The sequence below is a fragment of the Triturus cristatus genome, chromosome 7 (genome assembly GCF_964204655.1).
Source record: "Triturus cristatus chromosome 7, aTriCri1.1, whole genome shotgun sequence".
NCBI lineage: Eukaryota > Metazoa > Chordata > Amphibia > Caudata > Salamandridae > Triturus > Triturus cristatus.
Window position 1 is genome coordinate 1,606,895,951 of NC_140590.1, and position 14,757 is coordinate 1,606,910,707.

Consider the following 14,757-nt stretch of genomic DNA (forward strand, 5'->3'; position numbering starts at 1 on the left):
AGTTTTGGAAAATTGCAGACAGTTTGATTTCTCTGTATTTTGCGTTCCCAAATAGCAAAATCACTATTTCAAAGTACTTCTAGAATTGGATTTAAGGAATCGCAAATTGCAATTCCTTAAATGCAATAGCAATTTAGGAACTTGCAAACAATTGCAAATTCTTAAATTGAGCTTCCCAAACGCCTTGATGCATTCTAACAGGCCAATTTGCACACCGTTTGCAATCGCAAAAAAGCTTTGATGCATGTGCCCCATTGTCATTTACAATACCAATAGGTCAAATTTTCTGAAATGCGAGACCTCCTGCATTGCAAATGCTTGTTACATTTGTTAACACTGGGCATTGGTTGCATCTCATTAGTACCTGTTTAACACCCAAATATAGAAATAAGCTAGAAAAAGGTGACCACTGAACCTTTGCAAAGGGTATTCCACTGTGCGGGAACAGGCGTTGCTGCATTTTTACTAACTTTTGAACCATTTGAGCTAGAAACAAACAGCATGCAGGGGTGGCATCTAAGTAAATACTGAGGCGTCATTCCGGCAATCACGACGCCAACGACCAACACGGTGTCGACCGATGCCACCTACCGACGCAAAGGGGTACTGCTGAAGAAAAATTCTCCGGACCCAGTCTGATGCCTGGGGGTAATTCTAAGGTAAGGAATACATAACTAATAGTCTCTTTCAAATACAAAAATATTTTTTGTTAAAATCTGAAAATTATGCAGCAGATTATGGATTATGAGGCAAAAGCGGCAAATCTACAATTATGAAAAAATGCTGCAGCCGCACAAACGCATAATCCCAGCGACCCTGAGTATAGCATACAATCTCTAAACCAATGTATTACCAGTGTCTGTCTGGTTTAGGCTGTCCAGTCAGCCTATATTGAGCCTGTTTTTAGGCACTGCCAGTATATGGATTTTAACTTTAATCCAGCCACCTCAATTCTTTTGTTCCGCTTACCCTCCTCCTGAAACCAGGTTCTGTTACACAACAGTTACACTAGTGCAGACTACCACAAACACGTCACTATGACGATTTACACAACCACTCCCCAGTTTATATGGGAAAGCAATAGGTGTGCCACGCAGCAGGCAGTCTAACAAGACAACAGGTTACATCACATCACAATAGCCGACACACACTAGGTGGAGGGATATAAGACCCACAAACTCACTGAAGCACACCTGGCAGTGATAATGTAAAACTCTTATAAACCATTTACAAGATGGGCTGGAGGTCGCAAGGTTGCCATCCAACTAGGAATAGATCCATACTCCACACCAATATAAACTCATCAATTAAGTCAGGGCCAACGGAATTCCTCCTTGTGTTACTGGCCTCAAACTGGTTCTCTTTTGGAAGCTCTTATCTTTGTAATTATAGAACATGGAATATAGGGCCGCGAAGGTATGGCATCAGGTGAGATTGACGTTGCAAATATCATACTATTGTGATATAGCGCCGATCTGGGACTCTCCAGGTACTCCGGACTGTTTATTGGACGCACTTGCAGTCCCTCTACGGGGACGTGGTATTTGTAAGTGGGGCAGTTTATTAAGGACACCAAACTAATCTCATGGCAACAACTTTCAGAGATTTCTGAAAACTCGGTTTCAAAATGTAAGTACTATCAACTTTCAAGTTGGGTTAAAACGCTGAGTGAGAAGCCTAAAGGGAACATGGACTTGGCTTCTAAGATCTGTCTATGTTCCAATCCACGGAAGGAAATCGCAGAGTGGTACTGGATGCTAATCCAGAATGGAGAAGAAACGCAAAACCCATTCCCAGAGATCTGGAGGAGGGAACTGCCAGGTGAAGACCTCGAAATTTTAGGGCAAGTATTTATGTCTCATTTGTGGTTATATGTGAAAGCTGCACCTTTAAGGAAGAACCATCTTTTACTGTCCACAAGGCATACTGGACAGCACAGAAATTATCAAAGTTGGGGAATCGTGTGCCAAAGAAGTGCCCTATATGCGGAGGAAATAACGCAAACGAGGTCCACATGTTTTGGCGGTGTCCCTCAACCCAGCTATTCTAGCAGAGAGTAGGTAAGATCATTTTTGGTATTATGGGGCACTAGATTAAGCTGAGTTTGGCTCTTGTGATTTTTAGCGTGGTTCCAGAAGGGGTAGAGGGTTGGGGTCTTCTCAAGACCCAGAAAGGTCTCATCTTCGTCTTGATTCTCCTCGCACGAAGGGAGTTGTGTGTTAAGTCGATCCTCCCTTGTTCCCCAAATGAGGTTGAATGGATCCGCTCTGTACAAAAATGTCATGTCTTGATCAGGTGGACAAACCTGTCAAGAGAACGAAATTTTGGGAACTTTGGGGTGATTAGTTCAAGCTTTATGTCTCCAGGCTACCTCACTGAGCATGGGATTTTTCTCTTTCACCTTTTTCTTCTTTCCTAATTTTTTGCCTAATTTTATGTTTCTGACCTTGCATGACTATGTTTTGAGCTGTTCTCCATTCTGAGATCTTATGGTCCAATGATTAAGTGTATGCTATACAGGTTGCCTTGGTGGTCTGGAACATCTACTCTCAGCACCTGTCTTCTTTTGGAGGAGTCTGTGCCATCGCCTTTCCAGGAGGTATTAACATATTTTGGCCCCGGGATAATTTTATCCTTCCTCCCTTGTGGAGAGATAGGGTGCCTGTTATTGGATTTCCTTATGGTTCTGGTTTTGGCTTTCCGAACCCGGAGCATAGTTTGATAAATGAGGACTTAAAAACCCATGGAATATGGACAGGGGGTGGCCGGGGTTTGCCATGCTGCCATAAAATGTTGTACAAACATTTGCGCAAGTTGGCATATCTTTTTCCTCAAATGCATAGGAGGTGCCAAGTTTGGTTTGCCTGGGGCACAACCTCGGCAAAGGGCCCACTTATACCTAGTTGAGAAGCCACCTTGCATCAATGGCAGTGAGGGAAGTTACCCTGGTGGGGCTTGCAGCGCGAGGCTTCACTTCATTACCAAGATAACTGTAGGCCTGGCATAGGACAGCTGAAAAAGTGTGTATTGCTTCGTGCACGACGTAAGATGCAATGCTTCAAACTGCTTCCTGTGACGGGAGCATCTTCATATTTATTCCAAGGCTTTGTGGCCCTTTAACGCGGCCACTGAACCAAACATTAAAAAATAACGCAGTGCATGAGCACCAATATAACCTGCATGTGCCACTGTAGTGTGCACAAATGCACACACAATATATTTCACGAATAAACCAATCTAATTGCTAAGTAAGTCACTGCAATCAATGTAAATCAATATGTGTAACATACGCCATAAATGAATGTTGGTCTGTGTAGCCGCTGAGAGACAGTCACAAACTGCATATCAAGACCCATAATAGACAAGCACACACTAGGCAGGTACTTAAAAACAGAAACCAACAGCTTGGGGAAAACAAATCCTAATTTTATAATACTCTGATTAGCACAAACTACAATGATGATTGTGGCCACTGAATGATTACCTTAGCTCCCTCCTGTGATGCACTGAATCATGGAAAGCGTCCTGGTTAGCTTTAGTACTACACTGATTAATTACCTTAATGAAACCTCTTGAATCGGCAGTTAAAAGTAGTTGGTTGTTCACATCTGTGCACATGGTGGCGACTGATGGATCTGTATAGTCATTACCAGGTGCCACTCGAAATTTCCCCAGCATACCCCCTGGGGTACTGACTGACCAGGCGTAAATGTATCCATCGGCAGAACTGGTGAGTAAAATGGCAGTGCCAGTGCTTTGTTTACGTGAGCGCAAAAAGAGAACCTGCACAGAAGAGATAAAAAAAAATCAGAAATGGTATCTCGCCCTTACTACAAGATTTCATTACACACACATCAAAGGCTGGTACAGCGCCAACTCTATGAAGTCTTCATTGGAGGGTTCTCGTCCAATTCCAACAAAACGATGGAAGATTTGACATTTCTTACTTGCAGAGCAATTTTTTCATTGAGCCCTGTCATACGTTTTGCTGTGTAGGAGTACATGCGTTTTCCTTTTAGATTAGAAATCTGTTCTGTCTGCAATCAAAATACATATGCAGCCCACATAAAAATGTTCTTCTTTTCTGGGAATAATGTGACTCCTATAATAATTACCAAACCAGAATGTTTTTATTCAACTTATTTCTTACTTTTATGTAAGAATTTTTCTAATTGAGGACGTCCAACATTTTGTGAATAACCGTTGACCTTGACAAGAGGAAAATACATCAAAAGTCGACAAGAAGTGCAGTGTTGGGATATATCACAACAAAAGTACAAAGAAAATCACGCACATGCTACCTTATTTTGTATCCCAGCCCCTTCTGTCATGGCCTCTAGACAGTGCAAGTCCCACTACGAGGTCAAGAAAGGCCTTGGGCTCTTGCAGCTTTTCTGTGACTCTAGCCAAAGTGCTAGTGTTATTAAATGTAAAGAAGCATTTGCAATGCAATAGGTCTCACATTTGCGAGAGTTACAGATACTGGCGTTGCAAATGACAATGTCTTTTAAGCATGTGATTTAGTTTGGAGAGGAGTAAATGTATGTGGTGTGAAGAGGAGTTATGTGGGTTGTATTGGAATTGTTATTTATGGAATTGTGTGGGGTGGAATTGTGTGGTGTGGAGTATATATGTGTAGTGGAAATATGTGGCACAATAAATAGATTGGGGTGAGAGCTGCACAGAATAGATAGAAAGGAAGATGGAGAGGGCTAGGTAGTTTGTGCAGCAAGTAGTGAATGAACTCGAGACAAAGGAGCAGAAAGACTGTGTGAGAAAGAAGGGGAGAGCAGGCCACAGATGCATAAAGAGGGAGGGCATGTGTATGCAGAAGACAGTCTAAAAAGAGAAGGAGAGCGTGGGTTTGAGGGACGGAAACCTTGAAAAGTCATGGGAAAGAAAATGTGCTTAGTATGCGTGAGCAGACAGTATAACGAGGAGATAGGGAGTGTGAGGGAGAGATGAGTGTGGACAGTGGGATTGCGAGATGGGAGGGGGTGAGGGAACGATGAGAGTGGCAGTGGGTGTGAGAGGGGGAGAATTTGACAGGGTTGTTGGAAGTGCAAGGGAGAGATGTGTTGGATTGGAATTGTTTGTTATGGAAGTATGTGGCGTGGGATTGTATGGTTTGGTGTGAAGTTGTGTAGTGGAAATATGCAGCACATTAGCCTGGGTGCTACAACATCTTCTGTTACTTCACATCCCACTGGTAATGGCCACACACACCCAAGGATGGGTTTTCGTGCTATTTGATCAAAATATAATAAAATCTCTTTAAAATTCAAAAAGTGTATTTCTTTAACAGAGAAGCTTTAACACTAATAGGCACATTATAGCACTGCATTCTTAAAAGTAGTCTGACAATAGTGAGAGCTTCCATGAACTTTTGCATCAAGTTTACCAACATCATCATCATTCATTATTATTATATAATCTGTTTATTGGCCTTTATCAAGGTTTACAGCACACATTGAAGCCCGTGCAACTGAAAGCAATAACAATATAATCTGCATTGACCCAAGTAGAGACACATAAAGTATCGGAAGGCAGGCATATGTCCAACTCTCGTAGCAATAGTCAAGGTGTCTCCGCTACAAGGAACCATATAGTCCCTGTCAAACTCCTGCCGCTGAGGAACCTTCCTCCCATAGGGGCCTGTCAACATTCCGGCTGCCTTTCCCAGATGCCCTTCCATAAACAGTTAGCGAGCCAGTACATAATGGGGTAGAACATCAGATACCCAAGCAAAACAACAACAGCCCCAGCAACATCTGACGTGCGCTCCAGCGTCACTTAACTCGGTCCCCAATCCCATCCCCCTTGTCTCGTTGCCCCTTGTATGACCTTTCAATCAGCAGTTCGGGCTGGACTGTTCCCATGAGGCACAGGGTCAGACTGATTTGCATATGGCCATGTCTGAACTGGGGTGGCAGAGTGGGCTAAAGAACGGTGATGGATTAAACCAAGATCAGTTGACTGGGGGTGAGTGCTTGCAATGTTCAACACTCCGTCCATCATTCCCTTTGGTATTGCTTTGTTCGCCATAAGTTGGCAGGGTATGCTCAGACGTGAGTCCCTTGCTCACTTTGCCACTGGATTCAAGCAAGCCTGGCTGAAGACGGCTGAAATGCCAGAAACCGGTCCTAGGAAGCTTGTTTCCGGTCCAGGGAAGACATGGCTTGGCAGTTCGGGCTGGACTGTTCCCATGAGGCACAGGGTCAGACTGATTTGCATATGGCCATGTCTGAACTGGGGTGGCAGAGTGGGCTAAAGAACGGTGATGGATTAAACCCAGATCAGTTGACTGGGGGTGAGTGCTTGCAATGTTCAACACTCCGTCCATCATTCCCTTTGGTATTGCTTTGTTCGCCATAAGTTGGCAGGGTATGCTCAGACGTGAGTCCCTTGCTCACTTTGCCACTGGATTCAAGCAAGCCTGGCTGAAGACGGCTGAAATGCCAGAAACCGGTCCTAGGAAGCTTGTTTCCAGTCCAGGGAAGACATGGCTTGGCAGTTCGGGCTGGACTGTTCCCATGAGGCACAGGGTCAGACTGATTTGCATATGGCCATGTCTGAACTGGGGTGGCAGAGTGGGCTAAAGAACGGTGATGGATTAAACCCAGATCAGTTGACTGGGGGTGAGTGCTTGCAATGTTCAACACTCCGTCCATCATTCCCTTTGGTATTGCTTTGTTCGCCATAAGTTGGCAGGGTATGCTCAGACGTGAGTCCCTTGCTCACTTTGCCACTGGATTCAAGCAAGCCTGGCTGAAGACGGCTGAAATGCCAGAAACCGGTCCTAGGAAGCTTGTTTCCGGTCCAGGGAAGACATGGCTTGGAAGTTCGGGCTGGACTGTTCCCATGAGGCACAGGGTCAGACTGATTTGCATATGGCCATGTCTGAACTTGGGTGGCAGAGTGGGCTAAAGAACGGTGATGGATTAAACCCAGATCAGTTGACTGGGGGTGAGTGCTTGCAATGTTCAACACTCTGTCCATCATTCCCTTTGGTATTGCTTTGTTCGCCATAAGTTGGCAGGGTATGCTCAGACGTGAGTCCCTTGCTCACTTTGCCACTGGATTCAAGCAAGCCTGGCTGAAGACGGCTGAAATGCCAGAAACCGGTCCTAGGAAGCTTGTTTCCGGTCCAGGGAAGACATGGCTTGGCAGTTCGGGCTGGACTGTTCCCATGAGGCACAGGGTCAGACTGATTTGCATATGGCCATGTCTGAACTGGGGTGGCAGAGTGGGCTAAAGAACGGTGATGGATTAAACCCAGATCAGTTGACTGGGGGTGAGTGCTTGCAATGTTCAACACTCCGTCCATCATTCCCTTTGGTATTGCTTTGTTCGCCATAAGTTGGCAGGGTATGCTCAGACGTGAGTCCCTTGCTCACTTTGCCACTGGATTCAAGCAAGCCTGGCTGAAGACGGCTGAAATGCCAGAAACCGGTCCTAGGAAGCTTGTTTCCGGTCCAGGGAAGACATGGCTTGGCAGTTCGGGCTGGACTGTTCCCATGAGGCACAGGGTCAGACTGATTTGCATATGGCCATGTCTGAACTGGGGTGGCAGAGTGGGCTAAAGAACGGTGATGGATTAAACCCAGATCAGTTGACTGGGGGTGAGTGCTTGCAATGTTCAACACTCCGTCCATCATTCCCTTTGGTATTGCTTTGTTCGCCATAAGTTGGCAGGGTATGCTCAGACGTGAGTCCCTTGCTCACTTTGCCACTGGATTCAAGCAAGCCTGGCTGAAGACGGCTGAAATGCCAGAAACCGGTCCTAGGAAGCTTGTTTCCGGTCCAGGGAAGACATGGCTTGGCAGTTCGGGCTGGACTGTTCCCATGAGGCACAGGGTCAGACTGATTTGCATATGGCCATGTCTGAACTGGGGTGGCAAAGTGGGCTAAAGAACGGTGATGGATTAAACCCAGATCAGTTGACTGGGGGTGAGTGCTTGCAATGTTCAACACTCCGTCCATCATTCCCTTTGGTATTGCTTTGTTCGCCATAAGTTGGCAGGGTATGCTCAGACGTGAGTCCCTTGCTCACTTTGCCACTGGATTCAAGCAAGCCTGGCTGAAGACGGCTGAAATGCCAGAAACCGGTCCTAGGAAGCTTGTTTCCGGGCCAGGGAAGACATGGCTTGGCAGTTCGGGCTGGACTGTTCCCATGAGGCACAGGGTCAGACTGATTTGCATATGGCCATGTCTGAACTGGGGTGGCAGAGTGGGCTAAAGAACGGTGATGGATTAAACCCAGATCAGTTGACTGGGGGTGAGTGCTTGCAATGTTCAACACTCCGTCCATCATTCCCTTTGGTATTGCTTTGTTCGCCATAAGTTGGCAGGGTATGCTCAGACGTGAGTCCCTTGTTCACTTTGCCACTGGATTCAAGCAAGCCTGGCTGAAGACGGCTGAAATGCCAGAAACCGGTCCTAGGAAGCTTGTTTCCGGTCCAGGGAAGACATGGCTTGGCAGTTCGGGCTGGACTGTTCCCATGAGGCACAGGGTCAGACTGATTTGCATATGGCCATGTCTGAACTGGGGTGGCAGAGTGGGCAAAAGAACGGTGATGGATTAAACCCAGATCAGTTGACTGGGGGTGAGTGCTTGCAATGTTCAACACTCCGTCCATCATTCCCTTTGGTATTGCTTCATTCAATCAGCAATGTCATATTCGTTGTGTGCCCCCACCCATGTGACTATACCCTTGTCGCCATACTATCCGCCCCATCCCTGGGCCGCCCACTTTCCAGTCTCTCTGGGGGAGCGGTCATCCCGCGCCCGTGACCGATCCCTGTGCTCTCCTCGGCTAGTCTCACCATGGCTTGCAATAGTGTCTGCCACTGATGTGCTATGGGCATCTTCCTAAGACCCAGTGTCTCCTCCCTTGAAAGAGGCGTGCCCTCCGCCTTGGCCCACACTAGGAATGACCCCCGCCAGGCGCGCGCGTGAGGCGGGTCAGCTGCTTTCCATCGCTTGGTGAGCAATCGCTTCGCCACCACCATCCCCAGGTCGATAAACCGAGAGGCGGCTTTAGTGGAGGGAGATCTGCGGAAAAGGTGCAGCAAATAGGTACGCCATTCGAACGGGATGATATGTCCCGTGCATGTGCAAAGTGCCTCATGTACCACCCGCCAGTACGAGCTCAGTGCGGGACAGCCCCATAACATGTGAACCAATCCGGCATCCAATTCTGCACAGCGAGGGCAAACCGCGTCCGCACGATGGAAATATCTGTTGATGGACTCGGGCGTAAGGTACGCTCTATGGAGAATACAAAATTGTATTTGGCGGAAGCGCATGTTCCGGGGAATCTTCGTCGGGCCCTGTAACACTCTGCCCCACTCTTTATCAACCATAGGATGGGCCAGATCCGCCTCCCACTTACAAAGCAGTGGAATCAGACTGATCGCTGCGTGAGCACGTAGGGAGGCCGCGAACCATCTGATCAGGGGCCTCCCTCGCCCCATCACATGAAGGCCATGCACCGTGAGATGCTGTTCCAGCTCCTCTCGGAGATCTCCCCACCGACTCGCGAGCGTCTCCACCAGGGACCGGTGGCGAAGGAAGTGGCCAGACGGAAGCCCCGTCTCCTCCGCCAGGGAGGCGAACGGCAGAAGAGCACCATCTCGATAAAGATCCCCCATCGTTTGTATATCTGCCGCGGTCCAGTCCGCCAGTTCCGAGGCACTAAGCACACTCAGCCCGCGAGCCCTCAATCGGTATAGCCGGCGCGTATGGAGTTCGAGCCCGGGTAAGGTAGAGAGCACGACGGTAGCACTTGTAGGCCACCACCATAAGGAGGGGCACAGGCCTGACTGCTTTCGCAGCCGGATGAAATAGGTTGAGGAGATCAGCCAGGGGGAGGGGAGCCGCCGTGGTCGCCGTATCGTCCCGCCCTCTATCCGCCAACCATCGGGCTATCCATTGCAGCTGCGCGGCTAGGTAATAATGCTCAAAACCCGGCATCGCAAGGCCTCTAATAATGCTCAAAACCCGGCATCGCAAGGCCTCCCTGGTCAGTGGGGAGGTATAGCTTAGGCAACGCGACTCTATGACGGGCATTACCCCATATGAAGTCCCGGAGAGACCGTGTGAGGGTTGTAAAGAAGGAAGCCGGGATATAGGTGGGCAAATTAGCGAAGTAGTACAGAAGTCGGGGTAGAATCACCATTTTGACTAGGGCGATTCGCCCCGTGACCGCCAAGGGGAGGGTGCCCCAGAACCGCATCTGGGCCCTGACCGCTGTTACCGCTCTGCCAAGATTGCCCTCCACAAGATCTTTTGGTCGTCTATATATCTGGATACCCAGATAACGGAAGGTGTCCGGCTGCCATTTAACCTGCACACCTCCAAGATGGTAGCCCGGGTCCTGGGCATCGGCTCGAAACGCGTAGAGGCATGATTTAGCAGCGTTCACCCTGAGGCCCGAGAGAGCGGCGAAGTCGAGTAGAATTCGCTCCAGTACTGCCGGAATGTGCGCCACATCCCTGACAAAGACCAGTAGGTCGTCTGCATAAAGCGATACCTGGTGTGTCGCGTCCCCCAGCGGAATTCCATCAGCCAGCTCCCTGCGGAGCATCGCGGCAAGAGGTTCTATTGCCAGCGCAAACAGGAGGGGTGAGAGCAGGCACCCCTGCCTGGTGCCCCGACATATCGGAATGGCGTCAGATATATATGGCCCTGTTCTTACCCTCACCGTGGGGTCCTTGTACAGTATGGCCGCCATTTGAAGAAACCCGAGGCCCAGCCCGTAGTGCGACAGTGCCGCTACCAGATATCCCCACTCCAGGCAATCAAAGGCTTTCTCAAGGTCTAGGACCAGACAGCCCGCCCTAGGCCACTGCTGCGCACTGTCGTGTGCCACCCGAAAAAAACGCCGCAAATTAAGAGAGGTACTACGCTTGGGCACAAAGCCATTCTGGTCCCCATGCACTAGAACCTGACACCGTGGGGGCCAGCCGCTCCGCTAGCACCTTAGCCAAAGTGTTGTAATCCACATTAAGCAGAGCGAGGGGGCGATATGATCCCAGGTTGGTGGGGTCCCGTCCAGGTTTGAGCAGGGACACCAAGTGAGCCTCTCGCATAGAGGCAGGCAAAGTGCACTCTTCAAGGGCCGCAATGTAAAGAGCGTGCAATCTAGGCACAAATGACTCCCGATAAGCCTTATAGTATTCTGCTGGGAGTCCGTCCGGCCCCGGTGCCTTCCCAGAAGCCAGGGAGGACACCGCATCCCCGATCTCCTCTTCTGTGAGGGGACCCTCGAGCGTTTCATGTTGCTCCTCAGGGACCGTGGGCAAGCAGGCATCCTCCAGAAACCTGTCCAGGTCCTGTGCCTGCCGACGCCCCGTCGAACGGTATAGAGCCACGTAGTGTTCCGTCATTACCTGGTGTATTTCCCACTGCGTGTGCACGAGCGACCCATCTGGCCTACTGAGTGCGTCTATCGGCGCGTGAGCGGACTCCCGTCTGAGTAACCAGGCCAGCAACCGCCCCGCCCTGTCAGACGTGGCGTGAACGCGAGCCGAGTGGGCAGCATAATTGTGGCAACGCAAACACTCCAGCAACTCAGCATGACGTGCCCGAAGCCGCACCAGTCGTACCGAGACGCGACTCCCACCCTCACCATGAAGCTCACAAGGGAGAAGGCGCGTCTCCAGGCCCGCGAGCGACAGCACGAGCCGCCTTCGGATGTTCCACGTCGCACCCAGACAGTGTCCCCGGATGGTGGATTTGTGAGCATCCCACTCTACTAATTCATTACTCGCCGTTCCCTCATCCAGGTCAAAGAATCGCTCAATTGCTGTGCCTAGGGATGCGCAAAATTCAGCGTCCTCCAAAGCCGCTGGTTGAAGCCGCCACGTAGGGACAGGGGGCCGCCCAGAGTCCCACGTAAGACGCAACCTAAGAGGGTTGTGGTCTTAGTGGGTCCGACCCAGATACTCCGCCTGGCCCACCAGGGGGGTCAAAGACTGGGAGCCCACCACCCTGTCTATACCAACGTGTAAATCATGCACCACTGAGTAGTACGAATAGACGCGATCGTCAGGGTGTAAAGTGCATCACATATCGTATAACGCCCAACGCGACAGCCAGTCGGCGAGGGTCCGCGCATTAGAGACCGCCTGTGTATTGCAAAGGGGCGGAAAGGACCTATCTAATCGTGTATCAAGGACAGAATTAAAGTCCCCACCCAATAACCAGGGAAAACCCGCGTATGGCGCCAGCACTGTGGACATCTGGGCCAAAAACGATGGCTGGTCGACATTCGGGGCGTAGACTGAGCCTAGTAACATATGTTGGCCGTTTAGTTTCCCACGAACCAGTGTATATCACCCAGCTGTGTCAACTACTACCTCCGTGCACGTAAACGGAGTGCCCGCCCTCACCCAGATCAATGTACCACGGGCATGTGCGGAGTATGTAGTCCCAAACAACTGGCCCCTCCAACGAGCACGCAGCCGGTTGAGCTCAGGCTGCGTCATGTGAGTCTCCTGGAGAAGGGCAATGGCCGCTTTATGCCGCTGTAAGTAAGCGAAAATGGGGTATCGGCGTGCAGGGGTGTGCATCCCCCGTATATTCCATGTGATTACGTCAGTGGCAGCCATCTAGGGCGGTTAAGATCCCCAGTAGTCACTGGGGCAGGGGCAAATCGGGCGAAGGGGCGGATATAGGTTCTATGTGTCATGTCAGTGTGCTGTGACAGAAACCCCCCGAACAAAAGAACACTTACGAACTGCTGAGTGCATTGAATGAGGAAAAATAATCATGAAACTACCAGGGCAAACCCCAAAGAAGGCATTCGTCCAAACTTCAAGGTAATCGCTTCTTGATCAAAACTAGTCCAATGAATGCCTAACGGGTGCGCTAAGTGACTGCAGCTAAGGCAACCTGTCCTATCACAAGTGGTGTGAAGTATGTGCGGGTGGCCCCACCACTCCCCCCGACACCGCCCGCCGCCAACCCCCCCACCGAATTCAGTTCCCCTCCCTCCCCGAGCAGGAGCTCCCCCCTCCACCCCATCCCCCTAGTAGGACCCAGCAGACATGTACATGCCCACGTCCGACACTGCACCACATCTTGCAGGAGGAGAGGGAGAGACCCCCCCAGCTGTCCCCGCTGCGTCCTGCCCCAGTTAGTACGACCCTCACTTCAACAGTTGCAACTGCCCCAACACCCTGGGTTCACACAATGTGGTCAGCAGTTTGGGGCGTCACCAGCGGGAGGGCCTGGTCGTCTGAAAGTACGGTAGACGGGGAAGATGACCTGCTAGTTCCAGGTTCACTATGTTCATGAACAGCTGTTGTACCCAGGCTGCTCGTGGACCCCAGAGTTGCCACCGCTTCCAGGGCTTCCTGTTGTTCTTGCCGCATCCTTTCCGGGCTAGGTGCCGGGCCCGGGCCCACCGCCCCGCGGGCCTCCTTCCGTCGTCGCCGTCTCGGTCGCCTCTCCTGGCGCCCACTAGCTCCTGGTTCCATAGGTCTCCGGCCCCCGCTCAGACCTGCCTCCTCCAGCCAGTCCCAGACGTCAGATGGGGCATCAAAGAACCTGGTCCCGTCTTTCGTAATCACTCTGAGGCGCGACGGGAACAGCAGGGAATATGGGATCCCCAGGTCCCGCAACTGGTGCTTCACCGCCAGGTAGTTACTTCTCCGTTTTTGGACTGTAGCAGTGTAATCTGGGAACAGCATCACCCTACCTCTGTCCACCGTGATGGCATCCAGCTTCTTGGCCTCACGAAGCACCACATCCCGGTCTCGGAAGTTAAGGAGTCTGAAGAGAAACGGGCGTGGTCGCGCCCCGGGCTGAGGCTTCCGCGCCGGGACCCGGTGCGCGCGCTACACCACGAACTGTTGCAAGAGCACCCCCGGGAGAAGGATGTTGCGGATCCACCCTTCAACAAACTGCTCCGGGTTCCATCCTTTCGCACCTTCCAGCAGACCCACCACTCGGACATTGTTGCGCCGAGAATGCCCTTCCGCGTCCTCAGCACGGTCTTCCAGGGCATGGACACGGTCGATCAGGTCCTGCAGGGCCGCAGTGTGGTGACGCAACAGGGGTGGACCTCCTGGAGCGCCTGGTGCTGCTGGGAGACAGACTCCGCTAACTTACGGTGGTCTGCGTGAAGGAGGGTTAAGTCCACCGTGACTTTATCTATTCGGGACTCCAACGAAGTCCTTGTCTGCTCCATCGCAGCACCCAAGCGCTCCACCGCCGCCAAGACTGTGTCCATTTTCGCCTTGAGCGCCGTCGCCGGAAGCGTCATATCACCGTCCGGACGCCCAGATGTGGTGCCCAGCTTCTCCGCCTGTGACCGACCCACGGGCAACTTGTTCCGCAGCCGGCCCATGGCCAGTTGCTGTGCGGAGGGCATTTGACGTTAACGTCCGTCCCAAACGTATTGTCCTGCCGCCTCTGTCCGACTGGCCAAGGCGCAACAGGGAGAACACCACTCTCAACTCGCTGATGTGGGGATAGGGGACGGCCCGGGTACCTGCTGCCCGAGGCCCACTGCCCAATGTCCGCCAAGTCCCGGGGCTGCCGGCGTCGCCTCACCTCGTCCACACCCTGGGTTAGTGTCCCCAGCCTGGCACCGCCCCTTCAACTCAGCATCCGTGTCCCGCAGCTGTCAGACCGGCCACTGCGCCACCTTCACTGCCCACTACGCCCAGGCCACTAGCGGACTGGCCACTCTTCTTTTACCGCCAGTTGCGCATAAGCAGCGGTGCAGTCCAGGTAGGGCCTCGGGA

At 51.2% G+C, this 14,757-nt stretch overlaps 1 protein-coding gene across 1 annotated transcript in view; it reads right to left on the bottom strand.

Moving 5' to 3' along the window:
* EFCAB8 (EF-hand calcium binding domain 8) overlaps window positions 1-14,757 on the bottom strand; it is a 3,172,177-nt gene that overhangs the window by 897,465 nt on the left and 2,259,955 nt on the right. The window contains exon 20 of the mRNA XM_085615170.1: window positions 3,559-3,783. Within this exon, the coding sequence (XP_085471296.1) occupies window positions 3,559-3,783 (225 nt within the window). The remainder of the gene's footprint in view (window positions 1-3,558; window positions 3,784-14,757) is intronic.